Source organism: Chroicocephalus ridibundus, chromosome 2 (genome assembly GCF_963924245.1).
Source record: "Chroicocephalus ridibundus chromosome 2, bChrRid1.1, whole genome shotgun sequence".
NCBI lineage: Eukaryota > Metazoa > Chordata > Aves > Charadriiformes > Laridae > Chroicocephalus > Chroicocephalus ridibundus.
Window position 1 is genome coordinate 33,991,653 of NC_086285.1, and position 18,589 is coordinate 34,010,241.

The 18,589-nt window shown below is 37.4% G+C and overlaps 1 protein-coding gene across 14 annotated transcripts in view; it reads left to right on the plus strand.

Moving 5' to 3' along the window:
- Window positions 1–18,589, plus strand: part of HDAC9 (histone deacetylase 9) — a 487,213-nt gene that overhangs the window by 440,294 nt on the left and 28,330 nt on the right. For 13 of the 14 annotated variants that reach the window (XR_010069838.1, XM_063324965.1, XM_063324968.1 and 10 more), the window contains one exon: window positions 15,848–15,981. The exons of the other annotated variant lie outside the window; for it this stretch is intronic. Coding sequence is in view for 12 of the 13 variants with exons in the window: in XM_063324965.1 (XP_063181035.1) it covers window positions 15,848–15,981 (134 nt within the window). In the remaining variant the exon portion in view is untranslated. The remainder of the gene's footprint in view (window positions 1–15,847; window positions 15,982–18,589) is intronic. 14 annotated transcript variants of the gene reach the window in all.

Genomic DNA, 18,589 nt, shown 5'->3' on the forward strand with positions numbered 1-18,589 from the left:
TACCAGTACGCTTCACTGGGAAAAAATATTTTCGCATAAATCCAGGTGACAGGAGATTCTATTGATTCTGTTATTTTGCACTAACCCGTGAATGAAATGGAATCCAAAAACAACTTTCTCCTCAGATGCAGCTGTCATTATTTCACTGATAAGAGTAAGCAGTATTTTAGAAGGGGTGCAGAGATGAAGCATATGGATAGGAGATGGTGAAGGTAAGGAAGAGATACAGTGAGTGAGAAGGTGCCCTGTAAACTCCCGATACACAGCTGTTAACCTTCCTGCAATGTCTCAGACAAAGTCCAGCTCCCTTGTCAGCCCCTGCTTCTCCAGCCCCCTCAGCTATCACAAATGCCCCGCACATATCCTTCTACACATACACACTGGTACTGTACACATACATATTTGGGCTGACAATTAAGAATTACGTTTTTTTTTTTAGTGTTCTGCTTCAAACATCTGGACACTTTCAGGCCGTGGTCTGTCTAGAATTTATTTTCAATGTATTTTGAAGGCAGACTGCAATTAAAACTGATCTTGGTAGCACAAGGTGTTGGTACCTTTAGATGACGCTAGTACACACTAAAATTTTCCAGGGAATGGAAGACCCTAAGAAGGAGAGAAACTATAAAGCCAGTTGTGGTGTTTTTATTGTTGCTTCAACAATTTAGTCCTTGAGCTGAAAGGCAGAGAGAATAACAGGAAAAAGCTGGCCACAGAACAAATAAATAAGACATTGGCTTTTATTTATTACAACACATTGGACAAAAATGAACAACGGCAACTATCAGCTTTCATGCACTTCCTTGGAAAATGCCAGTGTTGTGTAACTTGACCAAAAGGACCATGTATACCACTGCACACGTGCAATGCCAGAAGCACTAGCAGAAAAAGGCCATTTCATGTGGAGGTCCTGTTTAGCTGGCATATTTGTTGTGTTGATCCAAAATTATCAGTTTAGCATATCATTGCACATTTTCTACTCTTTCAATTTTCAGAAGAATTCCAATAAACTCCTTTTGCTGCTGAACAAGAACGATATTAGAAAGCACTGTCCAGAGACTTGGAGGGATAGGAAGGAGAAAAGAAAGGTCAATGCAAAAGAAAAGGCTTAGATGAAGAAAGGTATGTCAGAGCAAAGCTTCCCATGAAAGATTATTAAGAATAAAGCTTTTTTTTTAAACAAACATAAAAAACAATATATAAATCAAGAGCACAAAAGCCCTTTTTTATGATTTTTTTGGTGCTGTTTAATTCCTTTATATCTTTTTTTGCCATTGTTAAAAAACAGCCAGAACTTCAAAGGCAAGCTGCATGTGTTCTAAATCAGGACTTCAGTGCTGATGTATGACAGCACAAAAATTAAAACTAAATAAATGTGCTGTCTAAACTCCCATATTTCTCAAAAAAACTGCTTTAAAGGCTTTAAAAAATTAGAATTATTGCTTGATCTTACTTTACCAACCATAATGTTTTCACCAGAGTAAATGACAAAATATTATATTAAAAAGAGAGAAAGAAAAAAGACTGGTGTCTGAATATATCGGAACACCTGTATTTGGCTGTCTTGCAGTTTTGTCAGACATGCAAGGGGGAAAATGAAACTTTGCAGTGATTTGCCTGATAGGGAATATGAACTGCATAAATTCTCAGCTTATCCACTGTTTCTGGAAGGCTCCTTGACAGTCAGGGTAAATCAATGAAAACAAGGCAGTATGTCTAGGAAGGAAAGAATAACATTCCTGGTTTATCACATAAAGATGGTTGAAGGACGGACAGATTCTCATGAAAAATCATGAAAGTTTTCCACTATTTTATTTTCAAAATATGAACTTTGTAACAGGTCAAGTTATTATTCCATTTTATTTTACTGTCTTTGGACCTGATCTTGCTGTTTTCTCTCCTTAAGTGAAATGGCATGTCTGAGACTAAAGGTGTCTGATCAGAGTACAGCAGTTAAATCTGCTTGCAAAAATTTGCGGAACTGGGGCCTTTGTGGAGTCCCTTTTCCTCTGGTATTTACTTTTACAATGGCCATTTGCTCTTCTGCTACTAAGTCGTCTTGATTTGTATTGACTCATTTGTTTTATCAGGTTGCAAAAGGGGCAAGTGGCCCAGGCAAATAGGAATGCAAACACTGTTCTTTTTAGTAAACAGTTCTTTGACTTTTAAAACTCATTTATCCCATCCCTGCTTGTGTTCCTTTTTCATTTCCTATTGAGAAATAGTCACAGGATCTAATTTGTGTTCTTGCTGAAGTCTGAGGAGTGACATTTCTTTGCAAAGATTCCTGAATGTTAGTGTGATCAAGAGAACTGGTTATTTACTAGTTATCTTTTTATCTTAATTAATCCCTATTCTGTTGTATATAAAGTTTCAATTACACATTAAGAGAGCAGATACTATAAGATGACATTTTATGAGCACTAATAAGAAATGCATAATTAGGGTTAGGAAGTCAAGGTAAGCATTGTGTGGGGAGAATCTAAGCTGAACAAAACATTTGGCAAATGTTAACAGACATCTTCAGAAACAACTTTATGAACATAACAATTGGCAAATACTAACGTATGTTTACAAACAGTATTATGAATATGAAGCAGGGCTACACTATTTGAATTATTTCTTTGTAATTAATACTCCAATCAGTCCTAATAGTGTATAAAAGATTGGCGATGCTTACATGTAACACAAGGACAGGGATAACCTCCTAGTGAGTTTGAGGTATTCTGGGCTACCCTGACTTTAACCACCCAACCTTGGTGTCTGAATTGAAAGCTCAGATCCTTTAGATGGCCAGTGAATCTCCAGAGGATGACTGAAGAGTACCAGAACTCTCCAGCAAAACAGCCTGTCAGCCTAAGAGAGGTTTGAAGACTCTCTCAGGGTTAATTGCAGATTTTTGGATATTTACTAAGTGCTAAAGTTGCCTCTCCCACATATGGACTTCAGAGTTTGCCAAGATTCCTCTTGGAGCCAGTTACTTTGAGATTTTTAACGTGCACTACTGATATAGATAACACATTTTCATTTTTGTTAAATTTTCTAATAAAGGCTTTACAATGTCTAATCAAGGAAAGGGTTTGTCACTGTTTCCATACAGATGTCACCTAGAATGCACAAATGGAAATTATATGTGTGCTTTGCATATTGAACGTTTTAAAACGTGGCCTGAAATTTTGTTTATATTAAAAAGAAATAGCAAGACTTTAAGATGCTGGATAGTTAGAGCCGGAGCAAGCAGAAGTTACATTTATGTTGCCTATGTTTTCTCTTCTGCCTTTTTCTTGGAGAAGTCCTCAGAATTTTTTATTTGTAGCAGTCCTTTGATGACCGACAAGAGAATACTCTTGGGCTGGCAAAGTGTCATTACCTTTTCTTATTACAGTCTTTGCTGTCCAATGAACTGCTAAAACTTGTCGTTTCTCTTCTCCTCATTTAATTCCTAATTAAGATATCATCAGCATGTGAAAATAAATAAATAAAAAAATTGAATCTGGATCCACTGAAAGTAGCATCAGTAGAGGCTCTTTCCAGAGCAAGCTTTCCAGTTTGGCACAAAATTTCATCCAGCTGTAGGATGAATGAGTTGCTCACTTTAGGCTCAGCTGAAATTGTTTACACACTCTTTCTTTGAAACAGTAAATCTAGAAATTGCATGTAAAAACTGTGCACAAAGGAACATTATTTGGGTTGCAAGGTCAATTGCTCTGAAGTTAGGCCAAGTGAGATTTATGATTGCTTGCACAATGGACCCCTTTTGCATATGCTTTAAGATAGAGTTAATTGAATGAACATCTACTATTCTGGACTTTTGTTTTTCTAGGTATAGAGAAGGCCAGGTTCAGAGTTTAACTATAAACCAGCAACAAACGTTAACTTCAAAGTTTCTGCCTAAATCTGAAAAATAGAGGAAATAAATGTTCCTCTACCTTTCTTCTATACATCAGTTTTTTCTGTTATCCTCTTTTCTATAATGAAAAATAAGCTTAAACACCATGAGCTCTTTTTAAAAAAGTTGTTGATACAATAATGGTCCCAGATTTCTTGTTTCTTGAATCTTAATTTCAGATTAAATAAAAATGTTTTTATTTCTCTATTTGTCCAATTTGCAATATCAATCAGCAGGTCACCTATGCATTGCAACTGGCCATGAAAAGCCACAGCCAGAAATTCAGAGCTCTGATCCAAATATTAAATTGGATGCACGATATAGTAGTCCCATAGAACAGATAATAGTCATGTTGAAACAAATTTATCTTGAGCATTTCCAGACATATTGAGGAGTCAGGAAGACACAATACAGCAGGTACAAGAAGAAGTAAAACCATCCTAGTCTGAAGGGGTCACAAGGAATATTCCTACCTGTTTCTTGGGCAACTGAAACAGGATAGGATGAAAAAGCTCCCCGTTTTTTTACAACCCCCTCTGCCTGCAACCACACACCCGCTCACTCACACTTGTATGAGCCTTGCCAGCTGCACATGTTGGATTTCACACCTCTTGAATAGGCAACATCCAGGTCTTACTCTGATTTGTATAGATTTTAGCACTAAAGAAATGTGTTTTATTAATAGCTACCACCACCAAAAATTGTCTGTAGTTTGGAAATGACTTTTTTCTTTACTTACCTGCAAGCATTTGCCCTCAGACATGTTTTCTACTCAGATCTGAGTACTCAGTCCTTGCAAGTGTTATAATAAATACATAGATTTACTGTTTGGGTTCACAATGGGTATGAGGGAAAGAAAATGAAAGCTTTTTGTTTGTGGTCTTTGTTAAAAAGACTTCCAGACTATCTTCGAGCTGTTCCAGGTTGAGCTAGGTGTATGCCAGGGCTCATCATCTTGAGATGGTGTTACACAGCACATAGGAGGGAGATAGAAGCCACCTTTTCCACTGCCACTAAGGATTCGTATATACGGAAAGGTAATTTGAATTTATTTATGATAACCCATTAGAATAAGACATGGTCTGGTAAGACATATAAGTAGCTAAAAGGTTAGAAAGAGCAACTGCTGTTGGCTCCTTGAGTCCAGATGAGTTCAGGAAACTGTTGGGCATTCACTGTAAAATCTCTGTTCTTGTTGATAAAATGTGGATCTCCAAATATGCATTTGAACTTTAATGTGGATTTCATTCCCAATTTCTAAACTTATTTTACTGTTGTTAAAAGAAGAGAAAGGTTTGCACTTACTTGGCCAAATTTTGCTCACAGTTACAGAGGTGTAAATACATTACAGCCATGGGATTACTTCAGATTTTGTCTCTGTGACAGTATGGTAGTACATCTGAATAAATGGCAAGTGATGTGATTGCTCCCAGGGAGAAGTACCAGCTTATTTACATACCTTATTTACTTTGAGTGTTATCACTGACATTTTTGCCTACACATACAAACCTGTCACCTGAAACACACTGTATTTTCAATTCAGTACCAACTACCTCTGTTTAGACCTTGTATGAATTAGTAACCAGTCACTGAGGAATCCAGAGTTCACTGCAGGAAAAACCTGAATCACGTTCATGTCAATACAGCTGTGGGACTGCCTCACCTTTCTCTGTATATGAAGGATACAAAAGTATATCCCTGGAGAAGGATTCAGAAATGGTCTGCATCCCTTTGCTGAAATAAGATCATAAGCTTTCTCTGTTCTCTTTCTTGTCATTCCTGGTGGTTATAACAAAATCTAAGTCCTTGAAAATATTTAGTTTCATATTCATTTTGTTCTTGCTCATCCACTTAGTCACCCTGTAATTTCACTTATATGCCTTTATTCTCTTTTAGACACAGATGTATTTATTTGTTATTCAATAACAATATGTTTTATTAACCCAACATACATTTTTATCCTTTCCCCAAATCTATTATGTCTAATTTTGTGTTTTCTTTCGTCTTTCTCTCTCGTGTGTAATTAATATTAATTAATTAATTATTACCCTCTAACATAGCATCGAGCTGTAATATTTAGGTAAAAAAGTGAAAAGATGCTAGAATTTTTGTCCGTGACCATTTCTTTTATGAAATTAAATGAGCACTTTGGCTAAAACTGAGAATGACTAAAAAGTGCATCTTTCTCTACTGGAGTGACCGCTGTATACTCTGATAAGTGGAGCGGTTCTGAATTTGATATTTTTCTTTTGTTGAGCTTCTTTATTTATCTGTAGTGAGACAGTCAAACACCTTTGTTATCAAGGGTTTCTAAGTGACTTTGCTATGAAGTTTGGATAATTTTTGCCCAGGCTTTCAGCTGCTGTGGCTCTTCAACTTTGTCAGAAGGAAGAATAAATGCAATCCTCATGTTGCAGTTTGGTATACGTTGTTTGCTAAGTTTCTGGAGTCACTAGGGAGCTTTGAGCTCTGACAGCAGGTTGTTTTACTTCTAGTTGTTAAAACTCTGGAGGGAGAAACAGTAGCTATTCTGTTAGTAGATTTTCAGTGTCTCCATTTAAAAAAGCCCATGTAGTGTTTTCCCTTGAAGAAAAAAATTACTGATGTTGCTCAAAAACTGTATTTTAACACTGAATGAATGATTTTTGCCCTGTTCTGAACTTCCCACTTTTAAGGAGAATGACTAAGATGACTGTGGTAATGCAGCTGCAACAACATCTGGAGTCCTCAAATTACCTTGACACTAGTTAGCTGGATTTAGGTCTGAGTGTAGCACAGAAATATCATTGTTTGTCTTGATGTTTCTATTGTTCAATGAAGACCAATTATTTTAGGCCTGCCAACTTCCCGTAATGCTGCTGTCCTGCTATGGTAACAGGAGGGATATTGGTCATTTGCTTACCCATGGATCTTGCAGAATCAAGTCATTCCTGAGTGACTCTGCTCCTCACTCTGAGAAAATCCAGAAAGTAGTACTCCATAACTGCTCAGACAACTGAAGGCATTTTTCACCCAGGTCTTTTTATGATGCACCTGCATGCTTATTTCATTGTTTTAAATTTCTCTAAGAAAAGGTAGAAAACCACTGGGTGAAGAGTTCCATGAGAGTTTCTGGAGCACTTGTTCTCAAGCGGTAATTAGTGGGTCACTGCTTGGCTGCAGAAGTTCACAGAAGGACTCTTTCTGAGAACTGTATGTCAGAAGACTGGAAAGACAGGAATGAGATATTCAATATTCTAAGAAAAGATTTTATACTCGTATGTGTTTCCTCGGGGGGAGAATTTCTGGGGAAACAAAAAGACCACTCCCATTCCAATTAACTTGATCCAGATCACAAGTTGTATCATACACGAAGCCCTCTCGTTCACCCAGCAGACAAACCTCACCCTAGTGTCTACAAAATGAAAAAAAAAAAGGAAAATCTTTACTCTCATTCTTTAAAAATTTTACTTATCCGTGATGAGGACGAGTCATATATTTCATTCTGGGGAACAGCCAATAAAACTATCTTCTACATCTTTCCACCTCCTGTGCATCAGAACAAAGTGGCGTCAGTCCTGCCTTCACCTGAGGCCTATGCAATTCCCCGCCACCTTTTCTTGTGCTCCGAGCAGGTTAAGGCTCTTGCAAATTCTGCTGTGTAATAACATGAGTGACAAAGTTCTGACATGACTTCTCCATTCAAGAAGAAAGTTGGATAGAACCAACTATGTAATTCAAATGGTAGCTACAGTTTCTTTTTCTCTGTGGGGTTTTACCCTCCATTTCAAGGCATCTGTCTGTCCTTTAAGAGTATGAAAAGGGACAAAGGGGCTGTTGTATGGGTTGAAATCACATCCTTAATTCTTACACATTTTTGTAATAGAACAGCATAATAGAAAGTTGCTCAAAGTATTTTGCTTGGAAATTGCAATTAATCAGAAGACTGTAAGGAGTCAGACCTCAAACCTAGTTTCAATACCATTTCCTTTAGTGAGTTTTACACATTACCTTTTCAATAAGTGGTGACAGGCAGTGCATTTCTGGGTGATTATAGCATATGTCAGGTGGGGTTAACGGGCACAAGGCCAGAGGGAAAGTGAGTAACTACTCGAGATGTACAGTAATCCCTTAGAAATGCACTGCCTTATTCCCTTCTGATATTATAAAATGATGTTTATTAAACAAAGTTATCCAAATCCTGAGGAGCACTAGACCTCTGATAGTAATATTGAGTTCACCAGGAGACTTGATGCCAAATTGCTCAGGAAATAGATATTTACCTCAAGTCTATCCACCTACAAGAACCCATCCCTGATATGCTTGTTGTATCTATGTCCCTAGTCTTGCAATGATGAATGATCCACATCTGGAGGCCAGGTCTTTAGATAATGGTATATGCTGATTAACACTGGCTAAGGAACTAGCCCTTAATTTAATGCGCTATGTTGATGTGGCGGGGTCAATGAATGACTGCAAATAAAGTGAGAGCCTTAATTTGTAGACTGAGAAACTGTATATGTTGGAAAGATCGTTTAGTCCATGCTGCTTTTCTTGGCAGAATTTTGTAGACCATCTTCAGAAAATGGCAGTCAGTTCTCAGCTTCTGAGTGATTGGCTTTAAATCAGATCCTTCGTGTTAGTCTCTTGGGTCAATTCAAAATTAACTGACTTGGCTTTTCATCAGTTAAAAAAAGAAATAAGGCTAGATCTTCCCATCAGATTGTTTTCAGTCATAACTCAGTGCCCACATTTCAGCTATACTCATTTATAACAGCAGAAACTTTGCCCCACATATTTTAAAAATGTGTCAAGTTGATTTTATAGGCAGTAGCATTATAATAAACTTCTCCAAACTTTATCAAGCTTACTGATTTATTTGGATAGTCAATAGTAATATCTGATTTTCATTCCAGTGTGGATTAGAAACAAATTCCTCATACTTTGAATTATTTTTTTTATCAGATATCTTGTTTTCTAGCCAACCCGTTACTGAGTCTGGACTCAGATTTGGAGATATAATCATCTGTAATTTGTAACATCAGATGCAAGTATTGTATATCAGTTTAAATCAGACAACTTGATCAGATTTGGAAGAAGTTATCATGATAACAGTACTACTACTTACACTATCAGCTTGTCAGAGTTCACAATATGTGGGACAGATTTTCAGGAGATAATTATCAGTCTGATTAGGCTATCCCCATAGAATCCCTTTAGAGGGATTTTTAATCTCCAGGGAAAAAGAAAAAAAGAAAAAAAGAAAAAGAGAAACCCCAAGTCCCATGTAGAATCTCCACACCCAGATGAAGCAACAGCCTTTTTCAGAGAGATCAGAACCCAAGTTTCTGAAGGGCCACCTTGCTGTTTGCAGTTCCATATTTCCTCTCTTGGTTTATGCTTTCTGATGCAGAACAGCTAAATGTTCCTGAAAAAAGCATTGAAGAACTCTGAGGGACAGATAATCTTGCTTCCTGGGCAGCTTTACTTAATAGAAGATTTACTAAATGGGAATCAAAATTAAAAAAAAAAGGGGGGGGAGGATGGCAGGACACTGGAGAAATTAGTACTTGGGCCAGGTGTGGGATGGGGTAGAGATGAAGAGAACGTGAAGAAAATGAGAAGAAAGGAAGGCAAAAGCAAATAGGTAGCAAGAACAGGTCTAAAAAACATCCAGACAGTCTTGGGAATGTCCAAAAGTTCCTGCTTTGGCTCTGGCAGCTGAAATCTGTGGTTGAATATTTTCCTTCTGAATCCACATGACAGCATTGTAACAGCTCTAAAACCATCATCATTATTTTGTACATTGCTGTGACCTTTCCTGGACGATGCAGAATCCCTATTGCTTAATAGCACAGGGTACAAAAGAAATCCCTTCCCCTTTTTTAGTATGAATGAACTGGGAGAAGGGTTTGGGGGAGTCTTCTTCCTCCATGTGTTTTCTCTGATCAACATTTTGTCAGGTGGCCAGTGCTGCCGTTGTGTGATGGAGGTGCACAAGTTCCTCCTTCCCAGAGGACTAAGCAAACACAATGGACTATATGACCCGCTTGGGTACATGCATACCTCAAAAGGGCTGAAGATGCTCAAACCATCCTACTGAGCATTGTGGAGGTGGGCTTTTGCTGTGGTGAGACAGGTTTGCATTCTTCAGCTTTAGAAGAGGTATTCTATGTATCCTTGAGTATGTATTTAATAGAGATTTAGGAAGTTATGTTTGGTGTAGCAGCTAAAGAGCAGTTAATTATGAAAAACATATTACTGTAGAACTAACAGGCATGCAATAAAAACATCTATTACATAAATTGTTAATCCATAAAAAGTGTGTTCCTAAAACGATTGGTATTTATTTAACGTACAATTACTGTCTAATTTAATCTAAATTAAATGCCTGCTCAAGACATGTAATTTGAAGTGGTACTGAGCTTCCTTCTCCAGTATTAGAAGCAAGAAATCAGCAGCTAATGCCTGGAGGCCACATCTCTACCATTTAAATTTAGGTACCTCAATACTAACGTTCATAATTTCAGCCATTTGGAAAATGTTTTTCATAAGAATGTATTTGGCATTAAAATATCCCTTTCCCCCTCACTCAGGGACACATCCTGCTAACTGAGTCAAACCTCTGACTTAATCCAAATGAAGTTTTGATTGAATAAAAGGTCCTCAATTAAGACCTGAGAAGAAAATGTGTTTTCTTATCGTAGAACACAAGCTTTGCAAAATGTTCTATCCCCTGCCAGTGCTGGAAGGGTAAATTATCATTTGATTCCTGTATGGACATATTTATTTAGGACACATACCCTGATGACTCAGGAAGTTATGTAAAAACTGACCCAGTTAATTTTAGATGCTATTGTTGGAAGAATATCAATGAAAATTAATCAAATAGTCACGAAGGAACCACAGGGAAGGAGCACAGAACACTGGTGGGTAGACTTTTGGCAATGATCATCGCAACAGTTTTAATGAGAGAAAAACACATTCTCAAGTAAATTAGAGAGTAATGACATGATTAAATGGTAAATAATAGTTAAATACATGCTTGGAGGTCCAGGACAGAGACTGTGGAGTTTTTGTGTTTTGCGTGTATTCCTCTCCAGGCTGCTCTGAGTAGCCAGAGGAGCTCACCAGAACTCTGCCTGCAATTTAGGGTCGGGTTGTAGCTTTTAAGATGTTGAAGACGGAAGAGCTGTTGAGGCCCCGCTGCTGAGGCTGAAAAAGCTGAGACTTTCTCCATAACTCCAAAGCTTCACCAACCTTTCGGTTGTCGACGTGTCCTTGTTCCTCCACCAGCCACCTCCCCTGAGCAAGGGCCAGCGCCACAGCTCTGCTCTCCTCAGCCTGCTGCCACACAGAAAATGACTGCGCAGGAGACATCTGCTCTCCTTATGTACATTGGGGGAGAGGCAAAGGGTCTGTCTTCTGCTGAGGCAGGATTAGTCCCCGCTAACTGGGCGTTTGCACATTTGCTGGCGAGCAAATTGAGTTGCCTACATGACTGTTTATGCAAACAAGGAGTGCTGCGGTGCTGGTGGGGAGTGTACCCTGTCCATATGGTTCCTTTCCTTGTCTTCTGAGGAAAGGATGTGGAAAGAATAATATTCACAAGTTGTCTTCATTCTCAAACGTTTCTTTCTCAAAATGGGAGGCTGTACATACAAACTCTGACTTGTTAGCTTTACTTCGTCTAGCTGTAACACACAACACAGTTGTGTGCTGAGTCCATTGGAGAGGAACTGGCCTGATTAAGATGTGTTTCACCTGCTCTCTGTCCACCACTTTCTATTTCAAGTTGTCAGACTAAGGATACCTCAAAAATAAAAATAGAAAACTGAAATAAATCTGGGTTCTCTTTTTATAAGGTTTAACATTTTATTGGTTTTCAGTAAGTCCAGGTAGTGTTGCTCCAAAAAGTTGCTCCAGCAGCTTTGGTCAAATGAGGCAGAAGCTTCACCTATGTCATTCCTTGTTTGGCAGAAGTAGAAGGAGCACATGGGGAGCTCATCTGTTACAAAGAAAAAAAAAAAACAAGCAAAACCAGGGCTCCTTAGTGTTATACTGGGAGACCAGTCCACTAAGACCTGAATTACTTGCTTAGATGGTAAGTGAAGTGATCAGCACACTGTGTCCTTTAATAACAGCCTGGCAGCTTGCTCATTAGTATAATACAGTATTAATTTTCTCTCTTTCTGCCTTCCCACAATAGAATATTTTCTTACATAAGGCTGAATATTTCGTCTCCTCCACTAATAGCATTGGAGGAGGGGAAAGGGTATAATTAAAACTGTTCTGGTTTTGTTTCAGAAGTTCATATTTTTACTTCAAAGTCCAGCAGATAACAGCTCATATACTGCATATTTCTCCAATAAATAACATGGTTTATAATGGTTTCCATTTTAATCTGGTTTTTCTTGCTCAGATGCACAATTGTGTGCCCACAGGTTTTTTGTTATGAAAATGTAAACCAATTGGTGAGTAGGATTTTCCAAACTACTTAGTAGTGTTTTGATGTTGTTTCTTATGTAAAGTGAAGGTTTATCATTGTCTCTACTAAGATGATAGCAAACGAGTATTAAGTGCTTTTGCAAATTCTACCCTGAATGTCTAAATATTGGATCTGTGAAGGAAACAGGTACTTTTAACATTTAGATTACAGAAATTATGAAAAGAATAGTTGGCACAGAACCATGGTCTCGATTTCCTGGCACACTGCATGAGCCGAATTTTAAAAATTTTGACACTTTTGAGCACGTTTATGAGATTTGAGAAATACCCCTGTATGTGTAAACTTTTCTCACTTATTGGCTGAAATTATTGGATTTTTAAGTACTATTTCTTTTTATTGTTATTAATTTGTGACATTTTTACTCATGTTTATGACACAAATAATTATGGATACTGCCAGGGCCCTTTCAAGTCCTGATTAATAGATGCCTGTCAGGCACTCAGGCATTCAGACTCTAAATGGCCTGAAGGCACCTGCAGCCTCAAAGAAGCAATGCCCATTTAAAGCTGGACCAAAAATCAAGTGCTGATGTTTCAACATGATGTTCCACTTTATAACTGAACTTTTTCTGTTTTTATAAAATGCCACTAATCTATAACTGTTATGCACCACTGCAAAAGTATGAAGTTTTAGAGTATGCCAAATCCAAACCAAAACCCATCTTTTAAAGCCAGTATCACAGCTGGCACCTTTGTCAGCAGGCACAATGGAAGGGCCAAGAATTGCTGATGATTTCTAGAAATTCATGTGAGTTGGAAGATCCAGGATTCAAAATTCTCATCTGACTCCTTTCTCACCTTAGAGTTGGTCAGTGGGGTGTCCAATATGTGCTTGATCTCCTTATAGCAGGGAAGATGACTGATTCTTTTCGTGGTGCTTGTTACTATTTTCTTCTTGTTTTTCTTAATTATTTGGCATGAACTGCAGTCCATCTTAAAACCATTACTTGACTGGGATTCCTTTCTTTCCATTTTGTTACTTCTGCACTCCAGGGGATTTCCTTGAGGAAGCTAATAGCTTTCTTAGGTTGCTGCAGTGGCACAGGATCCAAGTTTCTTTGTTAAGAATTTCCATAACTCATTTGGTCACCGGTGATGTTGGTACTGTTGGCTAAAGTTATTTCCTCCCTTTCTAGCAAGTCACCTCTACTTTCTCAGGGTAGTTATGCTGAAGAAAAGCCCCCATCATATAGATTTGGTTTGGCAACACTTAATCTTGTTGCCGTGATCTCTGTTGGGAAAAATGTTTTCTGTATGGCTCATTGCACGGATCCTGACTCAGCCAGGGATGGTTATTATAACATTGATACCAGGAAAATCATTAGGAAACCAAGCAGACAAACTAACATTGTAACAATGTCTATGGGTTATGTTACGTATGGTTGCCTAAAAGAAGAAAAAGGCATTGAGAGAGTCTTTACATTTATTGCCACACATACCTCAGAAAATTACGACGTGGCTGTAGCAACATTTGCGGTCATACAAAATTTTCAAAATGTGCAGGGGAAACATGGTAGAGCTTTCCCTTCTTCACAGAAGCTGTATAACATGAAGGATAATGGTGTCTTAAAAGTGCTGTTGGATTTCTCACAGACCCGAAGGGTAAGTTGTAGATTTTGTGGATGTGAGGAGTCTGCGCCCGTTCATTCTTCTTCATTTCCTTTAAATGCTGTATGTACGACTCACTTTACGCTGCTGGCACTCTCTTATGAATCCAAAGATCACATGTGTAACACGCAGACAGAAATAAATCCTGTAGGTAAAAGAAAGTAGAAATTGGCTAAAGATCAAAGGTTATCCTCATTCCACTCCTTCCTTCACTTTTATTATCCTGTCTAAATTTGGTCTTTTGTAGAGAGGATTGGGTGGTGGGTTGTTTTTTTTTTTTTTTCATGAAGAAAGGTTGAACTTAAATGAGAGTTTAAGATTTTATTTGTTTTTCAACCCTGTATGTAATTTGAACCACTTTGCTAGAATCAAACCTGCAGTTCTTAGACGGCACAGAAGATTCCGGAGTGGCTTAAGGAAACAATATTTCACCTCAAGAGTTCTGTGATCATCTACAGATTAAGTGGCAAATAGATCTTTTTTCTTTTTCTTTTTTCCTTTTTTTTTTGGTCTGAACAACTAAACCAAGTCTGGTATTATTAAAGTCCCTCAACAAAAATGGGCAAGTGCTTAACAAGGTCCTAAGACGTAAACAGAACGAATGGCCTGATTGCTGTTTTGCCAGATCAAGCCTTAGGTCTCCATCTTGGAAAAGTACTCTAGAAAATATGCTTGTAATTTTTATAGTTTTTAATTTTTGCTGACCTTCTTCACTGGAACATAATAAAAAGGTGTTGATTTTACTGTCTTTATAGAGCCCCAAGCTTTAGCAGGTACCTTCTAAATGCTTTATTTAAGGCTATGAAATGCACTGGAATGAATAGTGATGATCAGTAGAGCAACTAGAACAGACCCAGTAGAAAAGTTAAGAACATGATGTGAAAGGTATTTGACTCAATAGTTTCAAAGCTTTAATTATCATTACCCGCTTAAAGGAGATTAATCAAAAATAATAACCGTCCTGTTATTTGAAACTACCACAAAAATTCTCTCTAAAATCTTCTCTCCAAATTAACATTTTTTTCATGCAGTTTTTCTTGTTGCTAAAAACGAAATAAATTAATTTGACTTGAATAATAGATGAAAACTTTTTGGTAATGTTTATGTAGTTATAGATCACCATAAAATGAAGCACTATCATTTTTGGCTGTGGTGTAGAATTACTTAGAACATGGTTGGTCAGGAGTGAGTGATGCTGGTAGAAATATCTATGAAGTTCTGGATGGTTTTAACTTATACCAAACTCTTGAATCAAAATAAGTGATCCAGTTGTTAATGCTGCCTCCAAAACCACTTCAAAATAGAGCTAAGAGGTAACTTACGTTTACGCTATTTTTCACTCTGTGGTTGTATAGTATACTCAAACCCCAAATACAATGGAAGAAGCAATTTGTAAACACAAATTTAATTTGAAAAATAAAATCACTTTTAATTTTAGTTTCATAGTTTAACTGCAAATAGTACTTGTCGCTATATATGTCGGATATCTCTAAATATGATATGTCAGATATCTCTAAGTAACATGGGTAAATGTCACACCGATGTGCAAGTAGGAACTGAATCTGGGGCGATAATGGTTAATGAGGGCAAGAAGAGAAACAACTTCATGTTTCAACTAATCTCCAGCTACTAGGGATCAGCATGAGGGACATTATCTCACATCTGCCTCGTACAAAATTCCATGTACCTAACTCCAAAGCATCTGGTGTGGGCCATAGTCAGAAACAGGATACTGGACTAAATATATCCCGAGCTCCCTGTGCAATATCCGTGAGCTTTCTACATTCTCATGCAGCAGATGTGAAATATGCCAGTAATATCTGTTCTACTTTAATTATTTGCACTACTGTATTTGAATACCAGGTTTCGGTCACCTAACCAAGCAATTGCTGAAGCTAGCGGATGGCCGTGTTGTGCTGGCACTGGAGGGAGGACATGACCTTACTGCCATCTGTGATGCATCTGAAGCCTGTATAAACGCCCTTTTAGGAAATGAGGTAAAACATAAATCACAGTAGGTGGAGAGAATAATCCAAGTTTGCTGAAACTCCTATCTTTGATTTTCTTTTAGTAACAATAGCATCAGTCCGTTTTTCATTTGGTATAACACAGGCAATTTGAACACATCTTAGAAATGAGCAGACCTCAGATGAGCTGGTTTGGATAAATATGTCTAAATTAGGTGATTATATAAATCCTTTAGTATTTGCCTAAATTATTCCCAGTTCTGAGTCAGATTTAATACCTCAAAATTGCTTTTGGTGATGTTGTGCTGAATACCAGACTTTACATCATTGGTAGTCATTGGTCTGCATATCATCTATCAGGATCAGACCTTCTGGCCAACTATCATTGACAAAAAATAGCTTTTGCAAGGTATCTGGTAATCTTAGGAACTGGATATTGCAAAGACCCTTTTTTGCAGTATTTTAATCCTTCAACTGACATGTAAAAGAACATATTTCAGAGGCTTTTGAAATTGAAGAATGTTGATAAAATGTGTCCAAGACTTCAAAATAATTTTTTAAGTTATAAATGATAATTTGGGTTGATCTGTATGTAATTTAAATGAGTGCCCAGGATTTATTGAATACTGTATATATTATGTAAACACTGTATATATTACGTAAAAACTTTTGAGAGTGGACTATCAGACTAAGTAAATATGAGTACGTCTTACTTGTGTACGCAAACACAAGATAAGCGTTCAAGTTAGCAAAAATTGGTTTTGCTGTCCACTAGAAAATATCTTTTCTCCTACAAATATGGTGAGAAGGAAAATAAGCTTGCTGAAGGTACAGCCAAAATCATTTATGAAAGGACAAAAGCCTTTACCATAAATTGTGAATTTTGCAAGATCTTGTTATGAAGTGCAACGTGTTACTTTCTTTTCCCCAGGAGAAGTGCTATATAATCAACATAACAGCTATATAATCTTTCCAATCAAATGTATTAGAGCCAAATTGCAAGCCAGTCTGCCAGTTCCCTTCCACTTCAAGACTTCATACCTATGTGAATATATGTGAAATAATGCGTCTTCTGATGGATATTGCAAGGAAGGATTTTCTAAATGTTCCTTTTAACCACTGCTTTTTATCTTTATCACCCATCGAGAAAAATATTTTTATGCTTATTGTTTTTTACATTATACATGCAATGGATAAAGTGATAGTTTTTTCAAAAATATTCTCAAAAATGTAAAGTAGACGTGTCCACCAAAAAAAGTAAGAAAAGCTTTCATTGGGTTTAATCTACAATCACCTTTGACAAGTCCCGTAAGGAGAGTTTTCCAGTGTGGTGACATGCACTATCAAAATAGATGCTCAGCTCAATGTTGGTCCTTTTATTTGGGTGCTGAAATGTGGCTTACAAAACCTAACTTCAGGCATTTGACAATCTTAGTACATACAGTGTTGCCTTCCTGATCAGCTGCCATTCCAGGGCACTCTCATTGATATCCCCTGTCATCACCTTCCCTGTGGTAGTATCTTATGGCACCAGTGGCTTTTCATAGCCCTTCTAAACCCATTCTCTGAAATTTGCACTCTTGTGGGACTCATGCAAATGGTACAAAGCTGATGATATGATGTGTCTTCCTCTGTGTAGGTGCCTGGGTCCTTCTATCCAGTTATGACCATTTGGTGGTGCTACCCATTTATGAAAACTGCCTTGTTTTGTTTTAACACTATATCACACCAAACTACTATTTCTGCAGTCACTGACTAGCCATTATGTGAGGAAAAAATACCAATTGTGAGAAAAAGAAATGGCATAAGTGTACCGGAGTAGAGACTTTCTTCTATTTTATTTTAGAACAACTAGAGACTGGGAAATTAAGTAAATTATGAGTCTATCTGTTTGCAAAATACAGCAAAGCAAATTTCAGGAGAGGCAAGAATTTAATAACTGAGAATTAATACAAATGTAACCACACAGCCAGTTTTAATTAACTTGTAAAAGAACACAATCTTTAATAACTTGAAACATCTCGTGCAATAAGAGTTAGTCTCATGTGCTCTTACTCACAGCTTTGTCTTCAGGGACATGCATTAAATGGTCTGGCGCAACAGAATTTCAAAGAGAAAATATGCTGTGCCGCTAAGAAGAGAAAAACACTCCAGAGAGGATGTTGTTACCCACACTTCCATAGGAAACTGATTTTTGCTTAAAAGAATAACCAAAGGTGTTGCCAAGGAGCAGATACTAATGAGGAAGTCTGATGCCTAGTTAGCAGTTAGAAATCTGCACGTCTGTTGACATCTATAGATTTATGGCAGTCAACACCACATGACCCATAGCATATACATTGCTTGATTTCAGCATAATATTCGTGAACCTGCACAGCAAATTCAAAGCGTGTTCCTGCCAGGCACAGAAAAAAATTGTTCTTCAAACAACCAATTATTGTAATTTGAGGATGCATACTTCCTTGAATGCAATTCTTTACAGGTGATTAATAGGATAATTATAACCTATTATCTGCCTTTCACTTTTACAAATAATAGTATGTAGTGCAACCCTAGTTTAAAAACATTGGCAAGATGAACTTCATTTTCTAAACGCTACACATGTAATTGAACTCAAATTAGAAAGGTTGGGAAAGGC